Raw genomic sequence first — 26,803 nt, 5'->3', positions numbered from 1 at the left:
GCGGTATCAGTTACTAAACCATGAGCTTATTTTTCTTGCAGTCTTCTCCAGGAATTCTGTAGCGCATTTAGTTAATGGACGGTGAATTGCTGATCTACTGACATCGAGTACACAGAATATCTGTGTGTTGACTGCTATGTTTCTGTAAAAGCAGCGACTGGATTGACGTTGGTGTCCATCGGCAACGTCTCTGCCTCATAGTAATTACTTACATTCAGTGACCTGAGCAGATGTTGATGTGCCTCGCATCACGTTATGCAACAAAGTGTCTTGCATTAAGAGTATTGTTCTGTCCGCTCTCTCCCTTGGTATTGTGCGAATTCCCTCCTGCCTGTGTACTTACATTTTATTTTCCAGGTAAAGTTCTTTGAGCACCCAATAAAATTATTGGTTTGCAACTCGTTATGCTGTTATGTATTGACCTCTTTTTTCAATATTAACAGAAATATGCACTCGCCAAGACAGTTACAATCTAAAAATATGCCTAAGTAATGCTTGGTTTCTGGTAGCTCCAAAACCTGTTGAGTCGCAAATCATCTTATCCTGAGGCACTGCCATTATTGATTTACAGGCCAACACCAATCCTCAGATTGGCCCTCGTACCTACACCCATAAAGGCTTTCCACAAGGCACCTGTAGCGAAATGGTTTCCGCTGTGTAAAAACACAATACAACAATTCTGTACTGGAATCATCATTTCAGTTGATGTTTCTGCACCATGCTAGTTGCGAAGGCTTAACTCAGGCGTGGATGTAATCACACTGCCTATGGCACGCATTAACTTGTGCGGGACAGCGGCTTATGTAATTAATGGCCATTGCAAGTTTCTGGTTGGTGTAGTAGGTTAAACGTTGTTGTCCAGCTTTAAGCTGGGAATTAATCTGCTGCGCTCTCACCACTCTCACAACGTGACAGCAGCGACATCTTTTGCAGGTTGTGGACCGAAGCTATTGATACTGAAGGCTGTTTCTTACAAACCGAGGTCCTCACTGTACACCCATGACATTGTCATTTTGTTTGCGTTGTCGTACTTCTTTTTCTGATATTATGTGGTGCGACACATAGCTACCGGTCCTAATGTGTGGTTAATTATAACTTTAATCTTGGACGAACTCGGACAGGAAGCAATATACGTACTCCTATTTAGTGTAACAGATTTCCCAGCGTGACAATCCCATCCCTCCAAAAGGATATACACCACGTAAGACATTGAAGAGCCACAAAGAAACTGGTGCACCTGCCTAACATCTTGTTGCACCCGCGCGAGCACGCAGAAGAGCCGCAATACGACGTGGCATGGTCTCGACTAATGTCTGAAGTAGTGCTGGAGGGAACTAACACCATGAATCCTGCACGGCTGTCCATAAATCCGTAAGAGTACGAGGAGGTGGCGATCTCTTCTGAACAGCACGTTGCAAGGCATCCCAGATATGCTCAATAATAAGGCCTCAGGAGAGGGTACAGTGACTAGACAGTACCCTTCCCAGCCGAATCAGTGCTTGCATCAAGGCCAAAGGGAGGGGGGGGGGGGGGGGCGGCGGCAACGTCATATTGATAAGTGGACTCATACTGCCAAGTTTTTGTAAATTTGTCTCGAATTTGTAATCACCGAAATAGCATCACACATCCTTTCAACCACTGAAGCGTTATTTTCCTCTTCCCCTTTTGGATGCTTCACTTTTTTGTCAGGCAGTATATACTGATCCAAATGCATCTTGCAAATATGTAATTAAATACTGAGCTACACAGTATGACTGAGGAATGAAGAGCTGAGTTTTTGTGACAGAGTTGACTGTCCTGAAACAATCCTTTTTATTCAGTTTCAATTCTCACAAAAACAACTCAACCTTCGGCCTTCGAAATCTGGCGAGAAGTTCAACCATCCATGGTCTTCAGCGTGAACCCTGCGCCAGGCGTCGATAACAAGAGGCGCCAAAAACCTCGAAATTGCTCAGGGTGGAAGACAAATGGAAGGCACTAACGATTTTGTTCTGAAACAAAGATCTGAATGATTAATGTGACCTATTAACCTTTTTCACTTCCTTCTCGCTCCGACAAACAACGTAACAGGCTGGCGACATTCATATTTAATGCACACTAAATAAAACAGGCAATAGACCAACAACTTAAATATTTCATCAGAACTGCACCACTGATCACAATTAGTTAAACACCCGAAGAAAATAAAATTCTGGCATCAATCAACGTTAAATTTAACAGCAGACAAAGCAATCAAAGACGTTATAATACAGCTGGTAATTATTATCCACATAATCGGTGTACGCTGTCTCTCACAAACACAGTCACCTAGGGGTATTGTTTAACACTCCGATTAAATGATCACCACAGGTTACAGTTAACAAACAACATCCATAGCAGAGTTATTTAGATGACATAAGACAGATATTGCCATGGACCCGGTTAGTAGTAACGATTACTATGACTTAGTAGATATTCTATTGGCCGCTGACTAAGCTACACCTAGGCTGTCTCTTAACCTAGCGCGCTCACTCGATGTATATTAACTTTAATGATGTTAGCGTTAGTTACAAATGAGGCTGTAGCTATTTGCCCTACGATACCACTTACAACTATCGGGCAATTAACCTCTTGTCCCTACGGCCCTAGCCGTAGCTTATCTACGTATTCAATACGTCCCAGGGTAAGAGCCGCTTTGTAACTACATAGATTTTCGCCTGGTCGGTACTGACAACAGAATACAAGCCTGCGGCTATGGCCTTGTCAGTCGTCAGCACACTAACGCTGATTTATCGTTAGTACAATCAGAACAGCTCTAACTTTAGCATATTGAGGTTAACCGCTCAACATATCACTGAAAAAAAAAACGGATGAACTGCGATGACGAACATACGACCAATCTTCTATACTTAACAGTAATCAACATGTAATACACACAATGACAATACTCAGCTCAGACACTGATCAACAGAACGCAACAAGATAAGGACACGTGGGTACTGTCACAACCCTCGTAAGAAACACCGCCATTAATATTAAATAAGTTCATAAAATACAGACAGCCAGAACTCAATGCTCGTTCGGATACGACTTCCGTAAACCACACTTCTCGGACCAATCAAATAGGGGCTCACCCAGCCGAGTGACAATTTAAACAACAGCGGTGCAGCCGCCCTTAATGATGACAACCACATTCAATTACAGATGCTTAACATTCTAAACAGTAAAAAAGCGAGGCTGATTGATTATTTCCTCCAGAATAACGAGCAGAATTTATTCCCTATCACCAAACTCACTGAGCGAAACAATTAATCCTTGAAGCAGCGAATCAGTACAGGATTTCAGTTAGTTTCCACATACTCAGAAGCCTAAATAGACAATTGATAGTGCAAAATACCAGATAGATAATGTATTGGTAACTGACCATTCACGCGGTTTGCATGCGAGAAGAAAATGTAAATGTCCCAAATCACCAACCGTACGACATTGCGGAATAATCGCAAGTGAGCCGGAACCAGTGTCCCAAGACGTGATACCAAAATTACTAGGAACACACACGAGCACTCATTCGCCGCAGGACCACAAGAGAAGTTAGCCTGCCGGTACATGCAGCTGGAAGCAACCGCTAAACTTCAGCTGGTAGCAAGTGACCTACTGTATTCGATGTGTTCACAATTGACAAGCAGTAACAAAAAATGGTTCAAACGGCTCTGAGCACTATGCGACTTAACTTCTGAGGTCATTAGTCGCCTAGAACTTAGAACTAATTAAACCTAACTAACCTAAGGACATCACACACATCCATGCCTGAGGCATGTTTCGAATCTGCGGCCGTAGCGGTCGCTCGGCTCCATACTGTAGCGCCTAGAACCGCACGGCCACTCCGGCCTGCAAGTAACAACACCACCAGACAGCTGAGAAAATGCCTCGGAACATTTCCAGTTCCACGAGAATACAGGCTGGTCTGTAATCCTATCACCTGCACGCAACGTCACGATGGGAACCAGCCAGATCAGCCTCCACATACACCACTTCTCGCCTCGGCGATGCACGGGGGAAAGCACCTATTATCGTAACCACTAGAGAGGCACAGATTGCTGGCGAGCTCCGCTCTACTCCACCTCATGAGATGGAAGACCTTGTCTCCGGCGCGCTGCAAGTCTAATGTGGAGGAAACAGCCGCCAGGCAGTGCCACTTTGAGAGAGCGCAGGGCGCACTAGGCTGCGGGATTACAAAATCCTCGAAAGCTAGGACCATTTGGATCAGTACATTATGTGACTGTACGACAGAACACAAAAACTGATACGTAAACAGTTAGTGTCGTCACTTCTGCGTTACGACCTCTTGAAGTGCTTTAAATACTTTTGTCGTCCTTATAGACTACAGTCCATTAAAATTGCTACATCACGAAGATGAAGTGCTACAGAGGCGAAATGTAACCGACAGGAAGAAGATGCTTTCATATGTAAATGATTAGCTTTTCACAGCATTCACACAAGGTTGGCGCCGGTGGCGACACCTACAACGTGCTGACATGAGGAAAGTTTCCTACCGATTTCTCATACATAAACAGCAGTTGACCGGCGTTGTCTGATGAAACGTCGTTGTGATGCCTCGTGTATGGAGGAGAAATGCGTACCATCACGTTTCCGACTTTGATAAAGATCGAATTGTAGCCTATCGCGATTGTGGTTTATCGTATCGCGACATTGCTGCTCGCGTTGGTCGAGATCCAATGTCTTTTAGCAGAATATTCAATCAGTGGGTTCCGGAGGGTAATACGGAACGCCGTGCTGGATCCCAACGGCCTCGTATCACTAGCAGTCGAGATGACCGGCATCTTATCCGCATGGCTAACGGATCGTACAGCCACGTCTCGATCCCTGAGTCAGCAGATGCGGACGTTTGCAAGACAACAACCATCTGCACGAACAGTTCGACGACGTTGGGAGCAGCATGGACTATCAGCTCGGAAGCCATGGCTGCAGTTACTTTTGACGCTGCATCACAGACAGGAGCGCCTGCGACGGTGTACTCAACGACGAACCTGGGTGCACGAATGGCAAAACGTCATTTTTTCGGATGAATCCAGGTTCCGTTTACACCATCATGATGGTCGCATCCGTGTTTGGCGACATCGCGGTGAACGCACATTGGAAGCGTGTATTCATCATCGCCATACTGGCGTATCACCCGGGGTGATGGTATGGGGTGCCATTTCTTACACGTCTCGGTCACCTCTTTTTTGCAATGACGCCACTTTGAACAGTGGACGTTACATTTCAGATGTGTTACGACCCGTGCTCTACACTTAATTCAATCTCTGCGAAACACTACATTTCAGCAGGATAATGCACGACCGCATGTTGCAGGTCCTGTACGGGCCTTTCTGGATACAGAAAATGTTCGACTGCTGCCCTGGCCAGCACATTCTCCAGATCTCTCACCAATTGAAAACTTATGGTCAATGGTGACCGAGCAACTGGCTCGTCACAATAAGGCAGTCACTACTCTTGATGAACTGTGGTATCGTGTTGAAGCTGCATGGGCTGCTGTACCTGTACACGCCATCCAAGCTCTGTTCGACTCAATGCCCAGCCGTATCAAGGCCGTTATTACGGTCAGAGGTGATTGTTCTGGGTACTGATTTCTCAGGATCTATGGACTCAAATTGCGTGAAAATGTAATCACATGTCAGTTCTAGTGTAATACCTTTGTCCAATGAAAACCCGTTTGTCATCCGGATTTCTTCTTGGTTTAGCAATTTTAATGGCCAGTAGTGTACATTACGAAGGACGTTCAATAAATAATGCAGCAATTTTTTCTCCGCTATTTCCTCGTGAAAAATGAGGACTATTTCAGCTTAGCTCCTATAATTTTATGAATTTCCGACTGGTGGCTGCGGTATAAGTAGCCTTCAAAATGGCGTCTGTAACGGAGATGCGTTCCAAGCAGAGAGCTGCCATTGAGTTTCTTTTGGCGAAAAAGCAGAGCTTTGCAGATATTCGTAGGCGCTTGCAGAATGTCTATGGAGACCTGACACTGAACACAAGCAGGGTGAGTCGTTGGGCGAGGCGCCTGTCATCATTGCAACAAGGTCGCGCATACCTGTCCGATCTCCCGCGTGCTGGCCGCGTGCTGGCCTGTGGCACACAGCTGTAACTCTTGCAATGTTGGAACGTGTGGACACTCACATTCGAGGCTATCGATGGATCATAATCAAACACTTCACTGCTCAACTGGACGTCTGTGTTGGTAGTGCTGACGCACTCCTCTACCAGTTGGGGTACTCAAAGGTGTGTGCCCAGTGGCTTCCTCGCCACCATAAAGGGCAACGAAGGATGATCTGTGTGGAATTGCTTGCGCGTTACGATGCTGGTCGTCACAGTTTTTTTGTCGGACATCGTCACAGGCGATGAAACATGGGTTCACTACTTCGAACCAGAAACGAGACATCAATCCATGGACTAGCGCCACACCACCTCTCATCCGAAGAAAAAGTTCAAAACCTCACCCTCATGCGGTAAAGTCACGGTAACGGTTTTCTGAGACTGAAGGGGTTATTCTGCCTTCTGACATCCCTCATGGTGCACCGATCAATTCGAAAGTGTTTTGTGCTATCCTCAGGAATTGAAGAAAAGATTTAGGTGTGTTGAAAGTCACAAAAATGCAAACGAACTTCTTCTTCTCCAAGGACTCACACACGTCTGCACCGCACGGGGTAGCCTTGCGGTCTCGGGCACCTTGCCACGGTTCGCGCGACTCCCAACCGTCGGAGGTTCGAGTGATCCCTCGAGCATGAGTGTGTTTGTTGTCCTTAGCGACAGTTACTTTAAGTTAGATTAAGTAATGTGCAAGCCTAGGAACCGATGAGCTCAGCAGTATGGTCCCATAGGAATTACCATAAATTTCCACATTTTCAACACATCTGCGCACCCGAGGGGAGCTCACAAAACTTCATCGAACTGTTCTTCCCCATTCACCCTAGCCCGGACTTCCCACCTTCCGACTTCCATTTGTTTGGACCAAGGAAAGATGCAACCTGCGGGAAAGGGTACAAGGATGATGGGAAGGTTATTGATGCAGCAAGCCGTTGGCTCAAACGTCGACCATTGAAAAGGTACTACGCGAGCATAGAGACCCTCCCAGTAAGGTGGCGTAAGGCTGTCGTACTGAATGGAGATTGTGTTGAAAAATAGGGTTTTGAAGTCAAAAGAATGGGAAATAATATGGTGTATTGGAATCCTGAATAAAACCAACCTGCTTTGGGAAAAAAAAGTCTTGCATTACTTACTGAACGCCCCTCTTATAAACAGGCATTGTCCTGTTGATGGTGGTACGTTCTTGACTTCTTCTAGCCTTCGAGGTGACTTACCGAACAATTTAAGGGGAGCCTCTAATTAACGTGGGCTGCGGAACATGCTGAAACTCGACATTTTAACAAATGTGATAACTGACGGAAGAAAATAAGACTGGCTCTTGACTGAACCTCAGACCTTCGGATTTGTTCTCTGGCGATTGCCTAAACAGAAACCGAGACACTAACACATATCGTATTGATATTTGGGAAATGTTTCAGAAACGAATGGATATACCTAATTACACTTGACTTAATGGGATCTACCAACGATCTCTGTAATCGCTGTCATAAAATGCATTCTGTATCAGTCTGGTTGCTGAATTACCTCTCAGAAACACAGCACACATACACGGTGAACATGAATAAAACCGACAAACTGCAGGGAGAGATTCCTGACTGTCAATGGAGGAAAAAGGCCTTATGAACATTTGTCATGAAACGGACGGTGTGCGTCCAGTGACAAGTGTTCGTCCCGGAAGACAGTATAGAGCTGCATCACATCTACGTCACACCAGATGTTCAGAATGGTCTTCATGGGCTTGCAGATAACAGGAAAAGTATAGCGGCTGTCATGCGGAATGCACATAGTCGTACTTTGGCGGGCCACTTGCCTGGAACTTGTAGAAGGATTCGTCTCAATATCCTGTAGAACCCGACCCTCCAAATCTGATATACGCACAGCCCGCCGCCTCCCTGCATGTTCGTCTGTCTGGAAGGAATTATGTTCACAGAAATGCCCAAACAGGGCCTGAAATGTTGTGTGATGTGGTTAGTGTCTGTGAGGGTACTCGTTCTGGTATAGGCATCCTGCCTTTCGATCGTTTCCTTCTGCTTGGCAGTACACAGACACCATCTCGGCTTGTCCTCGACATAAATACCAGACCGTTCTGCTGATTACAGTACGCTGCGTCAATCAGCATGCAACACACAAGATTCACACGGAACGTAATCAGAGGAACGTCATTCGTCAGCGCCCTCTAACGTGGCAACGATGCATTTCCGGACACATGTTCATAGGACCTTTTTTCCTCCGTTCAGTCAGGAACCCGTCCCTGCAGCTTGTCTGTGTTATTAATGTTCACCCTGTGCAGCTAAATACACTAGTGTGCAAAACTTAAGGACGGAAGTATCTTTCACTGCCAAGTGACATAACTCGATAAAACTTGGACTTTACATAGAAAGAACTGCTACAGTATGGCACAGAATGTAACCGAAAGAAATACGTGGAAGTGACATATCGGTTAGTGGCTTCTTATAGATAACTCAATTCCGTATAATATTTAGGAACATATACCAGTTGGGCGTTAATGTGCCCCACGTTTACTGGCGCCCTATGGTCCTTCGCAGCTTAGATAGTGAACAGGTGCTTAGTCACGCCAATGTGTTCGCTCTGCAACATTTTAGAAATTTGTTTCATAATCTAGAATGAAATTTTCACTCTACAGCGGAGTGTGCGCTGATATGAAACTTCCTGGCAGATTAAAACTGTGTGCCGGACCGCGACTCGAACTCGGGACCTCTGCCAGGAAGTTTCACATCAGTGCACACTCCGCTGTAGAGTGAAAATTTCATTCTAGAAATATCCCTCAGGCTGTGGCTAAGCCATGTCCCCGCAATATCCTTTCTTCCAGGCGTGCTTTTCTGCGAGGTTCGCAGGAGAGCTTCTGTGAAGTTTGGAAGGTGGGAGACGAGGCACTGGCGGGATTAAAGCTGTGAGGATGGGGCGTCAGTCGTGCTTGGGTAGCTCAGTTGGTAGAGCACTTGCCCGCGAAAGGCAAAGGTCCCGAGTTCGAGTCTCGGTCCGGCACACAGTTTTAGTCTGCCCGGAAGTTTTTTGTTTCATAATCATTGCAATACACTGTCAACATATCTCACACTTAAAACACCCCAGTTGGACCACAAGGCCTACATGTAAATATGTATTTCGTCTATAGGTTTGGATGAAAGTGTCTGCGAATATCAAAATATGTGACATGTATGGCCGTATCTTATGGTTACATTGAATTATAAGCTCAAATTTTTTAACACCGCAAAGGGACCGTAGACCTTTACATTTGACATACATTTCAATTCGATACCTCTACACATTTTTGAAATGTGGCGGACGCAGAGACAGAGAGATGGAGAACAAAGTGATCCTACAATGGTTTCCGTTTTTCCGAATGCGGTTAAAAATGAAGTTACGAGCGAATGCACCTCTGAAAAGAACTGCTGATATACCGCACAGAATGTAACTGAAATAAATATGCAATGAGACGAACAGAAACCACACTTTTATTCAAAGACAATAGTTACACTGAAGTCTGGATAGGAGTACGGGAATAGCTATTACAGACGCTATGATAATAAAATAGCCACACATATTTTTGTGACCATTCATTTTAATGACACGTTTCGAAAATATTATCATCATATTCTGAAAAGAAACTTTTACGAAACCAATTACAAGTTGCGAACACATTGGACAAATGTGGTATAGCCAGATATTATACACACCAATTAAAGGAACAGACAAAATACAATGTACTGAGTCAACGTAAGTGTGCCGTATTGAATAGGAAGTGAAAGCCCGTGAAAGGAGTGTCACGAAAGAAAACTAAAATGGCTGCAAGGTGGCAGCATATCATACACAAGTGAAGGTAACAAATGCCAAAAAACCCATACAGAATGGCAGTAATCGTAAGTATAACGGTAAATATATGTTTTATATCTTGTAGTAAAAAATACAGTTAACGTAATAAAAAGCATTAAAGTGCCTGGGTGGGGGTAGGTCCAATTAGAAACGTTTATTTAGGTTCGCGGACACATAATGAAAGGAATATTGTATTAACATATTATTATGCAATCGTCAAATGATACCAGAAAAAATGCATGTACGCGGAAGTATCATATATGTATAAAAAGATAATATTCCTGTCATGTTTCGTGTCTTCGTAAGACCTAGTCCGCGAACCTAAATAAACGTTTCTAATTGGTCCTACCCCCCACCCAGATACTTTAATACTTTTTGTTATGGTTGGCAGGAGAGCCAACACCGTGTTACTAGAGGAGGCCGAAAGGCACGCGTTTTAACTCACGCAGGCTGGCGTGAGGTCTGGAACAGTACAAGGAAATTATAATTTAGAAACAACGGACGTAGGTGGTGGAATACTTAACTTTAATCCATTAATGACGAACGTCGCTCTTGACGGTACATGATTTACAATATCAATAGTAACTGATAAGGGAGCCTTGCTAGGTCGTAGCAAATAACGTAGCTGAAGGCTATGCTAACTATCGTCTCGGCAAATGAGAGCGTATTTAGTCAGTGAACCATCGCTAGCAAAGTCGGCTGTACAACTGGAGCGAGTGCTAGGAAGTCTCTCCAGACCTACCATGTGGCGGCGCTCTGTCTGCAATCACTGACAGTGGCGACACGCGGGTCCGACGTATACTACCGGACCGCGGCCGATTTAAAGGCTACCACCTAGCAAGTGTGGTGTTTGGCGGTGACACCACACTTTTTATTACGTTAACTGTAATTTTTACTACAAGATATAGACTTATTTTTACCTTTATATTTATGATTACTGCCATTCTGTATGCGTTTTTTGGCATTTGTTGCCTTAATTTGTGTATGATACGCTGACACCTTGCAGCCATTTTAGTTTTCTTGCGTGACTCTCCAACCACGGATGTTCAGTTGCTATTCAGTACGGCATACTTAAGTTGACTCAGTACATTGTATGATGTCAGTTCCCTTAACTGGTGTGTATAATATCTGGCTATACCACATTTGTACAGTGTGTTCGCAACTTGTAATTGGTTTTGTAAAAATCTCTTTTCAGAATCTGATGACAATATTTTCGAAACGCCGTCATTAAAAAGCGTGGTCGCAAGATCGCCTGCGGCTATTATACTATCATTATAGCGTCCTTAATAGCTGTTCGCGTACTCGTATCTAGTATCTACATGAGCGCACGCCTGATTCGCGATTTTACATCGCAAATGCCAAGTCACAGCAATTAATGACGCTCCCCTGGACAATGTCGCAATAACGTCGACCGATGGATGTACCATGTTCAAAGATTTGTAGCACAGTATGCCCATGCAACATTGTCTCAAAAAATGGTTCAAATGGCTCTGAGCACTATGGGACTTACCTGTTGTGGTCATCAGTCCCCTAGAACTTAAAACTACTTAAACCTAACTAACCTAAGGACATCACATACATCCATGCCCGAGGCAGGATTCGAACCTGCGACCGTAGCGGTCGCGCGGTTCAGGAACTGTAGCGCCAGAACCGCTCGGCCACCCCGGCCGCCAAACAACATTATGCCTGTTCACACCTTAACACGTTGACCACCAAAACGATCATGTTCGACAATCTTTCTGGGTGCATTACGTGTTACCACTTCTCACTATAGGAGGGTACACCTAGATAGTCACTACTCAGGTAATATCTGCGCTATCCGAAAAGAGTACGCAATCCCACTCCTCGTTCGGCCAGTGCCTATGCTCTTGACACCATTGTAAACGTTGCCGCTGCTGCGCACGCTAGAAGTGGTCTCATCCAGTAGTTATGCTCGCTCAAATTGCTCAGTGCATGTAGTTCCGCGGATGTCCGGTAGATGTCAGTACAGCTGCTTTGCAGACGGTGAGTGGTGTGGCTAGGCGCGCACTGACGATTTTCCGTTGTTCGAATTGCCCGACCGTCTAGTAATCAGCTCGCAGCTCAGTCGCCGGCTGCACAAACGTGGCGCGTGAGCATGAGACGAAGAAGAGTGGAAGCGAAACTTCATTCGCAAGAATATATCTTGATTGTCAAAATCGGGTTTCGTAACAGTGTCTGGGAGAGATTTTAATCAGTGGCTGATACAGATGGGAATCATTCCTGCTTCGTGTCATGTGCTCCTCTCTCCTGTCATACAGGTCCACCACCACATATCTGAAGGCACACGTTTGCAGAACACTACAAAGTGTGAGTTCGAAAAAGTTCCTGTGAAAGCTACAGCGACTAAAAGGTGCGAAGAAATGGTGCCAGATATCTTCGTTCATTTATATTAAAGTCTTGTGGAGAATTTAGCATTTTATGTAAGGAGTTAGTAAGAACTGATTTAGAATTGAAACATGTGGATATCTGCAAAATTTTGCCTCATCCTAAGACAGTAACATGAAAAACAGGAAGACAAGCCGATTAAATACAGGTGAATACGATGCCAGGCATTCTCCGGGTCGTAGGCTTGAATGCATGTGAATCCACAGTGGACATGTGGACCGACGCATGTTGGAAAAGGTGTCACTTGTCTATTATTGCACATTTTGCTAATCAAGAGTAGGCACAGCGAAATCTGGTATCGGAGACTACTCACTTTTCTGGAAAGAAAAAATCTTGAGAATTTATTAAGAAGCACATCGAGGAAACACTGTTTAAACAAGGAGTACATTCCCAGCATCTTAATAAGATTTCATTTGTCACTGAGTGAGGCGCAAATATATGAAAGGCAATGCAATCCTTTCAGCATTACTCGAGTACTGAAAACAGTCCTGAAATCTGTTTTCGATGCTGATTACTTGAAAAACGAGTTTTCAGTGTTTCAGTCCACAATGTATGTTGCCAAAGGTACCGTCTGTTTCATGAGACAGTAATGTCTAACTCTATTTCTGTGATATCTGTAACTACACTCCTGCAAATGGAAAAAAGAACACATTGACACCGGTGTGTCGGACCCACCATACTTGCTCCGGACACTGCGAGAGGGCTGTACAAGCAATGATCACACGCACGGCACAGCGGACACAACAGGAACCGCGGTGTTGGCCGTCGAATGGCGCTAGCTGCGCAGCATTTGTGCACCGCCGCCGTCAGTGTCAGCCAGTTTGCCGTGGCATACGGAGCTCCATCGCAGTCTTTAACACTGGTAGCACGCCGCGACAGCGTGGACGTGAACCTTTTGTGCAGTTGACGGACTTTGAGCGAGGGCGTATAGTGGGCATGCGGGAGGCCGGATGGACGTACCGCCGAATTGCTCAACACGTGGGGCGTGAGGTCTCCACAGTACATCGATGTTGTCGCCAGTGGTCGGCGGAAGGTGCACGTGCCCGTCGACCTGGGATCGGACCGCAGCGACGCACGGATGCACGCCAAGACCGTAGGATCCTACGCAGTGCCGTAGGGGACCGCACCGCCACTTCCCAGCAAATTAGGGACACTGTTGCTCCTGGGGTATCGGCGAGGACCATTCGCAACGGTCTCCATGAAGCTGGGCTACGGTCCCGCACACCGTTAGGCCGTCTTCCGCTCACACCCCAACATCGTGCAGCCCGCCTCCAGTGGTGTCGCGACAGGCGTGAATGGAGACGTGTCGTCTTCATCGATGAGAGTCGCTTCTGCCTTGCTGCCAATGATGGTCGTATGCGTGTTTGGCGCCGTGCAGGTGAGCGCCACAATCAGGACTGCATACGACCGAGGCACACAGGGCCAACACCTGGCATCATGGTGTGGAGAGCGATCTCCTACACTGGCCGTACACTTCTGGTGATCGTCGAGGGGACACTGAATAGTGCACGGTACATCCAAACCGTCATCGAACCCATCATTCTACCATTCCTAGACCGGCAAGGGAACTTGCTGTTCCAACAGGACAATGCACGTCTGCATGTATCCCGTGCCACCCAACGTGCTCTAGGTGTAAGTCAACTACCCTGGCCAGCAAGATCTCCGGATCTGTCCCCCATTGAGCATGTTTGGGACTGGATGAAGCGTCGTCTCACGCGGTCTGCACGTCCAGCACGAACGCTGGTCCAACTGAGGTGCCAGGTGGAAATGGCATGGCAAGCCGTTCCACAGGACTACATCCAGCATCTCTACGATCGTCTCCATGGGAGAATAGCAGCCTGCATTGCTGCGAAAGGTGGATATACACTGTACTAATGCCAACATTGTGCATGCTCTGTTGCCTGTGTCTATGTGCCTGTGGTTCTGTCAGTGTGATCATGTGATGTATCTGACCCCAGGAATGTGTCAATAAAGTTTCCCCTTCCTGGGACAATGAATTCACGGTGTTCTTATTTCAATTTCCAAGAGTGTATTTATTTAGGGCCGTCGAGAGACTGACAGCCTCACTCACTAGCCAAAAAAAATGAGTTTCTGTTTTCGAAGTGAGTAGCCTATAGGCCACGCCATGCAAAGTATACCGATCAAGTTGACTTGCATTTAACCCGAATAAATAGTGGGGATGTCGACGATCCGCTTGTGAGTGGGAAGGGTGACTGCAATCTCTTTTCAAAGCAATTTAATTTAGTGAGAAGAAAATTTTGGCATCCAACTTCAGATGCGAACAGCGAGAGAGATTTCAGTCGACAGGGAACCTTATTTTGGGCAGACAAAACAAGTAGATGATATCCTGTTAAATTACTGTATAACTAATTTGTAGACCGTTTTATTTCCTATTAGATTTATAGTATCTTAGGTGGTAAAACTCACATGTCTAAATTTCAATTACTGAAGCAGACGGTGCCATAAAAACAGCATTGTGATCTTTCACTCCTAGACCGACCATAATTACAAATGGTGATACTTATTTAATTATCCTGTGAAACTTTAAACTATTTGCAAATTTTCGTTATTGTGTAAAGCTATTTTCCCCTATGGATTTTAATGTAGCGATTAGACGTTACTACACAAGACCAGGAATATTCGCTTACGGCGTAACAAAATTGATCTGACAAGGGAACATTGCCAGGTGTCAATAAATGATCCTGATGAAACTTGGCGGTGTGCAGATCGGGCAAAATAACGCAATATGAATATTTTTGTCTGTGTCCAGTTCCAATTTTAAGGGGTAGAAAACACCCAGAAAGGTAATTTGGCACATAAAATGTGGAAGGAATATCTTCGAAACAATGATATATAAAATGTTTCTCATATAAAAGTTGATATGTATAATCAAATTTTCTGATAATTTTAGATTTTGCGAAGAACCTCATTACCACTGATTAATTTTGAAAAATGAAAACTTTTGTTACACCATAAATTAAAGAAACTTTTAAACTGTATACATCCATATGTAATAAAGCTAGTTTCTGAAATACCACTTTCGGAAAATAGACTGTACACAATGTGCTGGCACAGTATTTGCAATATATCTAATTAAATGTCTGAACATTCATTATTAATTTAGTTATTTATCTTACTTCTATTTACCGATGTTTTAAATTGCTATTATACGTTATACATTCATTATTAATGTCATTCATTATTAATTTAGTTATTTATTCTACTTCTATTTACCGCATGCTTTAAATTGCTATTATACGTTATACAATAATTTTTTTGGTTCACCACTTCACATACGTTTATTTTTTTAATTGAAAATATAAGTAACTCATTATTGTGATATAAAAACATTACAATAATGATAATCTGTAAGGAAATGCTTAAAACATAACTTTTTTTACGTCGTGCACGTAATACGTACGACGGGCAACACGGTATAAAACAAAATGCAGCAGGATTTCAGTTTGTGGCAGGTGATCCTCTAAATATCCTAATTTGTACCAGTCATATTTCAGTACATTGTAAAACCTTCGTAAAGAAAATTATGTAATAGTGCCTGTAACTTGATTATATCATTTCTCAAGCGGAGATTGACATGATCAAAATAGATTTTTCATACTAACCACCCTTCTTTTCATAGTTTAAAAGAAACTTATGGTAAATTCAGCCGGGAATCTCTTTTCGAAGCCCAAAATGTCCTCCTGACAGCATCGAAACCTGGGAAACAAATATCTGTCCAGGTGGAAAGATATTTGAAACAGGTTTTCTTTCCCACTGAGGGAGAAATGTCCGTGTCATTGTTTATGGCTGTTAATGTGAAAAAACCGTATAGAACATTGTGCCTGAGGACAAATGACAAGGAACGTATACCTCTGCTGATCCCAAAGCGCTCGACGGCGCAGGTATAGTAGTGAGGTGTATGTGGCCTTCAATGTTGGAAGAATTTTGTGAGGTTTTCAGGTCAAGTTTTGCTGAATGATCATGAGGTCAGTCGCCACTTGAGAAAGAATATAATCAAGCTGCAGTCACTAGTACATAATCAGTTCCCTCCACCAAGGCTTACCAATGCATTGAAATATAACTCATACAAATCAGTATAATTGGAGGGTCACCTGCGACAATTTGAAATCTTGTTAAATTGTGTTTCATATTGTGTTCTCTGTCGTGTGTATTATGTGGAGAAATTTCGTTCATTTTATGTGCATGGTGTAAAAAACGTTTTGTTTTAAGCATTTCTTTACAGGTTATTATTATCGTAAAATTTTTGTATCATAACAATGAGTTACCTATTATTTCCAACTAACAAACTACACGTATGAGAAACGGTTAAATAAAAAACAAAACAAAAAATAAATGAAAACGCAAAATAAGTCTAAAATGTACAATATATAGAAGTAAAATAAAGAAGTAGATTAATAATGAATGTTTAGATGTTTTAATGAGGGATGTTTAAAATTCTCTTACAGCTCGCTGTGTACAGCTTATTTTCCAAGAATGTTGTTTCAGAAACCAGCTGTATTACACACGTATGTGTACAGCTAGAAAGCTTCTTTAATTTATGTTGTAACAAAAGTTTTCGTTGTTCATAATTAATTAATGATGGTTGGGTATATTGCAAAATTTAAAATTGTTACAAAATTCGATTATACAGTTTTGATGGCCGTTAATTGCATATCAACTTTTATATGAGAAACATTATCGTACATCTTGGTTTCGAAGATATTCCCACCAAACCTAATACGCCGAATTACCTTTCTGAGTGTGCTTCACTCCTTAAAAGTGAAATTGGGGACGGATTAAAAAAATACGTATTGCATTATTTTCTTCTACACAACTGCCAAGTTTCATCAAGATCGTTTAGTGACACTTGGGAGTGTTCCCTTGTGAGCTGTTCCATTCGTTGTTTAAAGTTATGTAATGGTGGTGGGGTCTTTTGCCAAGTTTAAAATTATTACAAAATTCGATTACACAGTTTTGAAGAACATTAATTACATATCAACTTTTCTATGAGAAACATTTTCGTGTATCACGGCTTCAAAGACATTCCCATCAAATCTAATAAACCTAATTACCTTTCTGAGTGTATTTTACACCTTAAAAGTGAAATTTGGCATTATATTTCCCCTTCAACATACCTGCCAGGTTTCATCAAGATCGTTTATTAACACTTGGGAATGTCCCCTTGCGAGCTGTCCCATCAGATGGTGAGAGTATGTCAGAAGCCTCACCAACCTGTAGACACACAGGGCTACTATTACTAGTGCTCGACTAACGTTCATAATGGTAGCACGCTCAGCGCGCCAGACGAGGTAGCCTCATCGCTCCCACGGCGCCTCCTGCGATCACAGCCTCGTCGCTACGACCATTTATTCTCGTTAACGCCACGTCCAAACGCGATAAATTCGAGCGAGTATGAGCGAGCAAAACTCATTACTGTGATACAAAAAATTGCTAACTTTGCAATAATGATAACCTGTAAAGAAACTCTTACAAAAATAACGTTTTTACGTCATGCACATAAAATGAACGAAATTTCTGCACATAATACACATGAAGAACAACACAAATTTGAGAAAAAATCTGCAGGATTTCAAATCGCGGCAATTGATCCTCTAAATAACGTATTTCAGTACACTGGCAACCTTGGCGAATAGAAATGATTATCTACTAGTGACTACAACTTCGTTATGTTATTTCTCAAATGGAGATTGACATCACGATCCTTCTGAAAAACTAGATCTGAGTATTTTCTCGCAAAGTTCTTCCAACATCAAATGCTGTATATGTCCAACGGCTGGACGTATGGTATCGAGGCTTTTGGAATCACCAGATGAACAAGCTGACTTTGTTGACGGAGTCACTGTGACTTCTGCTTGCACTTATCAATGCGAAGTCCTCGAAGGTGTTCTTTAAAGTTTGGAAACGGTGAAAATCTGGTACGGCGAAGTCGGGACTCTACAGAGGATTATCAATGACAGCGGATTGTTGCAGATGTCGCAGCGCTCATGTGTGGTCTTACATTGCCATGCTGAACAAGAGGGTGGGTGCTCCATGTGTGGACGAACTAGGCACTAAGAATCAAGATGCACAATGCTGACAACCTTTGCTTTATTTAAAACGTTTTTTGAATTTTCACGTAAAAAATTCGGAGCCATTGCTTTTCAGCACACCCCCGTAGCAGAGTGCTATAATTGCTAAATACGGAGCTATTGTATCAGCGTACTCTGAGAGGAACCTGGCTGGTATACAATCTGGACCGGATGCCTTGCCTTTATTAAGTGATATAAGCTGATTTGCTACACCGAGGATATCTACTTCTATGTTTCTCATCTTGGCAGTTGTTATTGATTGGAATTCAGGAATATTTACTTCGTCTTCTTTGGTGAAGGAGTTTCGGAAAACTGTGTTTAATAACTCTGCTTTAGTGGCACTGTCATCAGTTACTTCACCGTTGTTATCGCGCAGAGACGATATTGATTGCGTCTTGCCACTGGTGTGCTTTATGTGTGACCAGAATCTCTTTATGTTATCTGCCAGATTTGGAGACAGAATTTCGTTGTGGAAATTATTAAAAGCATCTTCCATTGAAAAACGCGCTGTATTTCGAACTTCTGCAAAACTTTGCCGGTCTTGCGGATTTTACGTTCTTTTAAATTTGGCATGCTTTTTTCGCGGCTTCTGCAACAGCGATCTGACCTCTTTTGTGAAGCATGGGGTATCAGTACCATCACTTATTAATTTATGTGGTATATATCTCTCTCATTTGCTGTCGATACTACCTCTTTTAAATCATTCCACAACTTTTCTACGCTTACATGATCAGATCCGAAGGAGTGAAGACTGTAGCTTAAAAAGGAGTTAAGAACATTTTTATACGCTTTTTTAAAATATATATACTTTGCCTTTATTTTTGATGGTTGTAGGTGTTACGTTATTCAGACCAGCATGCTGGTTGATTCACTGTCGTCCACAGGTGAGAAAATGGAAGTCTTTTACTAAATCACACTACAATAAAGAGAATTCAGGTTACAAAATAAATTCTTTAAGTAAGCATAAGGACAGTTTACAGTAACATGTAACCAAAAGCTGATAGTAATTTTAGGTTGGGAAACTCGCACTAAATTCACTCAAAAATAGAAGATATTAGCATCTATATCTACATGAGTACTCTGCAATTCACATTTAAGTGCTTGGCAGAGGGTTCATCGAACCACAATCATACTATCTCTCTACTATTCCACTCCCGAACAGCGAGCGGGAAAAACGAACACCTAAACCTTTCTGTTCGAGCTCTGATTTCTCTTATTTTATTTTGATGATCATTCCTACCTATGTAGGTTGGGCTCAACAAAATATTTTCGCATTCGGAAGAGAAAGTTGGTGACTGAAATTTCGTAAAAAGGTCTCGCCGCGACGAAAAAGTCTATGCTTTAATGACTTCCACCCCAACTCGTGTATCATATCTGCCACACTCTCTCCCCTATAACGTGATAATACAAAACGAGCTGCCCTTTTTTGCACCCTTTCGATGTCCTCCGTCAATCCCACCTGGTAAGGATCCCACACCGCGCAGCAATATTCTAACAGAGGACGAACGAGTGTAGTGTAAGCTGTCTCTTTAGTGGACTTGTTGCATCTTCTAAGTGTCCTGCCAATGAAACGCAACCTTTGGCTCGCCTTCCCGACATTATTATCTATGTGGTCCTTCCAACTGAAGTTGTTCGTAATTTTAACACCCAGGTACTTAGTTGAATTGACAGCCTTGAGAATTGTACTATTTATCGAGTAATCGAATTCCAACGGATTTCTTCTGGAACTCATGTGGATCATCTCACACTTTTCGTTATTTAGCGTCAACTGCCACCTGACACACCATACAGCAATCTTTTCTAAATCGCTTTGCAACTGATACTGGTCTTCGGATGACCTTACTAGACAGTTAAATCTTCTTTGCAGGGAAGTACTGTAATACTTTCGGTAACACCATGTTAATGTATGAAATGTGTATGTGTCGCAGAGTAATGTAAAAGTGTGTTACTGCGAAAATGAAATGCCTGTGTAATCCTTCAGGTGTGACTGACGACACCGAGAGCAATAGGGAATCATGTGGAGCTCGATGGTGATGTGAACTCTGCTGATAATGTAGTCTGGTATCCATGAATTATCACATTAAGATTTTTTTATTATATCAGGCACAATTCAACCAGTATTCTAGGCTATTGCAGTAAAAATGGCCTTTTCTTGTAAGACACTACTAATGACTGAGGAAGCTGTTGAAATGATTCCAGTAGTAACGATCTGAACCTCAGTCTTAATCATTAAGTGTTCCTGAAATGATGGCACAAAGCGCACGTTGATGATGGATCCGACAGTCCCGGCTCAGAGACGATAGAATCGAGGATCATCTACTTAGATGAGTGTGGCATGCTGGAATGTGATGGCGCATTACGTGATTGCTAATTTTATCATTCGTATCACACTTAACAGGAGGTTGACGCGACGACTTAGTGTCATTAACCGCTGCAGCACAATAGCATGATTAGCCCGTCTCTGGAGCAAAGGCTGGCCAGACAAGCGATTAAAGGGGGCTGCACAATTCAGACCAAAGCAGCTGTGCGTCCACGAAGTCACAGTGAAGTACAAAAAGGGTCTCATAAGTACAACGGATGGGTTCTAAAAATAATTATCACTTCATTCTCTGCAAGTCATTATAACATTTCAGTCTTCACTTCTGTAGGCATTGGAGCGACGCTATTCCTAAGTTCTGGTATCATGGAACGGTTTTTGTATTATTTTAAATCAACAGCTACCATTGTTACTTCGTCTTCTTCATCTTTGCTTGTCCTCATTTTCATTTTCCATTTGTTTCTCTCATTCTTACTGTAGAAATAACTGGAATAATTCTTCCTTACATCCTTAGGCGCACAAACAGACACAGCCGTGCAGTCCAGAGAACTTCGATAGATTTCCTTGGACTGATCAGTGCTCAGGTCATCGATTTTTAAGCCTGTGAACGCCAGTCCCTCTAATATCCTTGAGGTTGACGAATTTAAGCTACATTAAAGCTATGTCTGAGTGTTCTCATCTCTTTGGAACACTCAATATGTTAGACACCTCCCACCAGTGAGTGCTTCTGGAATTCAGCAATGCATTTTTCCCACATGCTGTTTTCCAAACAGTACTGCGTCGTAGTGGGGTGTAGGCAGTTCGAGTGAATCATATATTGTGCTTTCCAAAACTGATGAAGGCACAGGCAAATGAGCAGATATGAATAAACCATGTACTGCTGTTGACAGGAAGATGTAGGCAAATGAACGAAGGCTGGAGGACTGTAGTTGACATTCTTAATACCTGTAGACAAATATATCCTGGGGAGATTATCAGGCATTCATGCATGGCGTGCCCTCCACACCTACCGTTCTTCCTAACTCACACTTCGATTAGTTCGTAAAACGAGGAAGTCATGATGTAGCACTGGAAGCATATTTCAAGGACTACTTCAAACAGGCTTGCCTAAATGATATTGTCTCTACCATTCACTAAAGGCTGCTGCTGAAGTGGGAACTCAATTTGTGGAAAAAGATGCTGTAAATGGTGCGTATTGTGTTGTTAGTGGTGGAGGCAGAGGTGCTGACGCAGGCAAACGTGCTCTCATAGGTAGAGGGTCCACTGTGTGCTGCCCATCGCCTTACCGTGTGCCTGTGTCTAGTGTTTCAGCCTGTGTGGAAACTCGCTGTAGTTGCTATGTGCTGTTGTGGTGTGCGTGGAGGTTGAGTCAGAGGTACAAGCAGAGGGCGCATTCTGTGAAGCTTGGCGCCCCACTGCATGCCTGTATCTGGTGACTCAGCCTGTGGAGAAAGTTTCTGCAGCTGTCATGTGCTTGTGTACTGCAGGTGGGGGCGCTGGCGTAGGCGGACTGTGCAAGGCGCGCAGTCCGCTGCCCACTGCCTGCCCTTGCCTGGTGACCTGCCCGTGGAGAAAGTTTCTGTAGTTGTTGTCTTCCGGTGTGCTGCAGGTGGAGGCGGAGGAGCTGGCTCAGGCGGAGGGCGTATGGTGCGCAGCCCGTCGCCCTACCGCATGACCGTCTCTGGCAGGGGTGCGCAGATCAACTTGGCCTACAGCGGCTCCACTGACATCGCTTCTCGGCGCGCCAGTTCCTCTGTAAGTCAGGTGCGGCGATCTCTCCCAAACTGGCGCTACCTGTCATCTCGCAACTTTAGCTTCTGTACTTGTAGATACGATATGATAGGGGGAGAACACTGAGAAGAAGGTATACAAATAATTTCGGGGTAGTCCGGCCCTGGTAGCTGAGTGGTCAGCGCGACGGAATGCCATACCTAACGGCCAGGGTTCGATTCCAAGCTGGATCGGAGATTTTCTCCGCTCAGGGACTGGGTGTTGTGTTGTCCTTACCATCATCATTTCATCCCTGTCTACACGCAAACGCAAGTCGCCGAAGTGGCGTCAACTCGAAAGACTTGCACCGAGCGAACGGTATACCCGACGGGAGGCCCTAGCCACACGGCATTTCCATTTCCGTTTCGGGCTACATCATTTGCGAATACGAAAAGACGCTAATTACATTATGTAATATGCGTTTGTCCTCTGTCTATTATACGATATTTTCCAAGCGTTCAGAGTGTTCGGGTAAACCTGTTTATCTAAAATATTTCTGGAACTGCTTAAGGTATAGTAATTCTAATATATGGAAAGCTCAATGCTGCATATAGGGCTTTTCATTTATTATAACGTTATTCTAACAAGAACCCACGGAAGAATCAGTTAACATGATCCAGTATAAACTAGTATCGTAGCTATTATACACTCCTGGAAATTGAAATAAGAACACCGTGAATTCATTGTCCCAGGAAGGGGAAACTTTATTGACACATTCCTGGGGTCAGATACATCACATGATCACACTGACAGAACCACAGGCACATAGACACAGGCAACAGAGCATGCACAATGTCGGTACTAGTAAAGTGTATATCCACCTTTCGCAGCAATGCAGGCTGCTATTCTCCCATGGAGACGATCGTAGAGATGCTGGATGTAGTCCTGTGGAACGGCTTGCCATGCCATTTCCACCTGGCGCCTCAGTTGGACCAGCGTTCGTGCTGGACGTGCACACCGCGTGAGACGACGCTTCATCCAGTCTCAAACATGCTCAATGGGGGACAGATCCGGAGATCTTGCTGGCCAGGGTAGTTGACTTACACCTTCTAGAGCACGTTGGGTGGCACGGGATACATGCGGACGTGCATTGTCCTGTTGGAACAGCAAGTTCCCTTGCCGGTCTAGGAATGGTAGAACGATTTGTTCGATGACGGTTTGGATGTACCGTGCACTATTCAGTGTCCCCTCGACGATCACCAGAGGTGTACGGCCAGTGTAGGAGATCGCTCTCCACACCATGATGCCGGGTGTTGGCCCTGTGTGCCTCGGTCATATGCAGTCCTGATTGTGGCGCTCACCTGCACGGCACCAAACACGCATACAACCATCATTGGCACCAAGGCAGAAGCGACTCTCATCGCTGAAGACGACACGTCTCCATTCGTCCCTCCATTCACGCCTATCGCGACACCACTGGAGGCGGGCTGCACGATGTTGGGGCGTGAGTGGAAGACGGCCTAACGGTGTGCGGGACGTAGCCCAGCTTCATGGAGACGGTTGCGAATGGTCCTCGCCGATACCCCAGGAGCAACAGTGTCCCTAATTTGCTGGGAAGTGGCGGTGCGGTCCCCTACGGCACTGCGTAGGATCCTACGATCTTGGCGTGCATCCGTGCGTCGCTGCGGTCCAGTCCCAGGTCGACGGGCACGTGCACCTTCCGCCGACCACTGGCGACAACATCGATGTACTGTGGAGACCTCACGCCCCACGTGTTGAGCAATTCGGCTGTATGTCCACCCGACCTCCCGCATGCCCACTATACGCCCTCGCTCAAAGTCCGTCAACTGCACATACGGTTCACGTCCACGCAGTCGCGGCATGCTACCAGTGTTAAAGACTGCGATGGAAATCCGTATGCCACGGCAAACTGGCTGACACTGACGGCGGCGGTGCACAAATGCTGCGCAGCTAGCGCCATTCGACGGCCAACACCGCGGTTCCTGGTGTGTCCGCTGTGCCGTGCGTGTGATCATTGCTTGTACAGCCCTCTCGCGGTGTCCGGAGCAAGAATGGTGGGTCTGACACACCGGTGTCAACGTGTTCTTTTTTCCATTTCCAGGAGTGTAAGTATAGAGATATCATTACGAAATTCGTTTTTACAAATGAAACTATTTCCCCTAGATGCGTCGCAGATCTAAAAGAAACAAATTCAACCACATTTCATCATCCGAAATCCAATAATAACTACAATAATTATGATTTAGAATTCATCTGTTTAATACTTTCAGTTCGTTAATGTGCAGAGTGCACTCCACACAGTAACATGGAATAAAATAGTGCGCTAAGCTCCACAGCCAGTCAATCAATTCCTTGACACACAGGCTAGCGAGGATTCGAGTCTTTCTCCACAAATCGGCAACTGCATGTCATGCAGCGATTGCTCTTCACACCAGCCTAGAGCAGTTAGTGCTTCATGCCACCAGCTCCAGCAGACAGTAAGGATATCTCTTCTTTTACTTACATTGTAGTCATATAGTTTTGTACTGTTATGTTTATCTTCATGCGTCCCCTAATAACTTCCATATTACTCAATTTAAAGAGGATGATCAGACATTGATAGAAACCGGCCACCATTTTTTAAAATTAAAAATCAATGTGGCCTAGTATGTTTCTATTAATTTTTAATTTCTATAGCATATTATATAAAACATCAAGTTTCCGAATGTCCAGTGTCTACTACAGAACAAGTTTGCAATTGCTGCTGTAAGACTGCTTGCCGTACGAAAGAGAGTCCTTCAGTATAGTTGCGCAGACTGCAACAACGCGATCTCTTAAATCCGCTACTGTGGCTAGAACTTGTGCATAGACTTCGTATTTCAGCTTACCTCCGGGTAGAGTGGGATTACGAGTGATATTCGGAAGGTAAGTTCCGATCGGTCAAGAAATGGAAACCACTGTGAAAATCTAATGAACCTTTGCACATGTGTGTTCGACAGTGTCTCTAGTATCCCTGTCGGTTGCATCACTTCACTCTTTTCAGATGATGCGTAGAAAATAGTGTCTCCCGCCAAGTATGAGGTGCTGGTGAGAGATTTCGCCTGATGTTATGCAACTCACATTACAGAACTGTCATACGGTTCCTACTTCGTGACAATTCTCGGTCGCAATTTGCAGGGACAATGAAAATGCTCCTGCAGCGTTTCCTATGGGAAACAGAAGGTAATTAGCTCCCTCTGTGTTTTATCTCTGCTCACATTAACTACTGGCTATGAAGACAACATTTTCGCACAAACAACGAGCTATTGATGAGCGTAGAGAATTGGCGACAAGAACAGGCGGCTGCCTTCTATGACGAGGGTATTGGAAAGTTGGTATAACGGTGCGACAGATGTTCTAGCTGGAGCGGCGACTATGCAGAGAAGTAGCTGGAAGGTGGAACCAACTTTGCAAATAAAACATTTCTGATATTCAATGTAGTTTCCATTTCGCGACAGATCGGAAGTTACTTTCTGGACGGACCTTGTACAACAACGTTGGCGCGTGATTGAGCGCCCTTAGATAATTAACCGACAGGTCGGAAAACAAGGCCAGTGTTCACTCTGTTTGCTTGCCGGAAGACCACGTCCGAGGATGTAGAGGAAGCTCTGCAGACAGCGACTGATGCAGCGGATGCATCTAGCTGCAACTCGTTCGTGCCTCAAGTCGGCGCGAATGACACCTTTTGCCTGGATTCATTGACCAACATCGGCAGGCGGCTGGCTGCTTACATGAAGACAGCTAGCCTCGCAGGGTAGACGTAGACGTAGAGGTAGTGGTAGCATTGTGCAGCATGGTTCCCAGACGCTGTCGTACTCCTCTGGTTTGGAGCCGAGTGTAAGGCTTCAACCGGAGACTCAGACGATTCTATGACGATCCTGAACGCAGATTTCTCGGCCTCCGCTATCGAGTGCAGAACTGTAGGCTCGACCTTAAGAGGGCATGCGTGCAGTACACGCAAGATGTGGCTACTAGCTTAGCAGAGTACATATGGCGCACACATGTGGATCTTTTAGGACAGAGACATCACTCAGCAGACCTGATAAGATATGATTTCAGACAGGAAAGAATACTATCCCCATTAATTAATTAATTAAACAGAGTATCTTTCGCTTTTCGAAGAAAGAAAATATTCATGTGGTGTTATATAACTGCAGGAGCGTCTATGGAAAGGTCACAGAACTAGCCTCAGTAATAAACGGCAACAATGTCCACATACTACTAGGAACAGAAACCTGGCTAAAATGGGATATTAATAGCAATGAAATTC

The 26,803-nt window shown here is 44.2% G+C and overlaps 1 protein-coding gene across 1 annotated transcript in view; it reads left to right on the top strand.

The window, feature by feature from the left end:
• The window catches only part of LOC126298176 (uncharacterized), a 348,855-nt gene that overhangs the window by 63,210 nt on the left and 258,842 nt on the right, over positions 1–26,803 (top strand). The window contains exon 2 of the mRNA XM_049989485.1: positions 22,394–22,539. Coding sequence (XP_049845442.1) covers positions 22,394–22,539 — 146 coding nt within the window. The remainder of the gene's footprint in view (positions 1–22,393; positions 22,540–26,803) is intronic.

The sequence above is a fragment of the Schistocerca gregaria genome, chromosome X (genome assembly GCF_023897955.1).
Source record: "Schistocerca gregaria isolate iqSchGreg1 chromosome X, iqSchGreg1.2, whole genome shotgun sequence".
Classification (NCBI taxonomy): Eukaryota; Metazoa; Arthropoda; class Insecta; order Orthoptera; family Acrididae; genus Schistocerca; species Schistocerca gregaria.
Note: the sequence above shows the minus strand (reverse complement) of the source record. Positions and strands in the feature narration are given on the sequence as shown.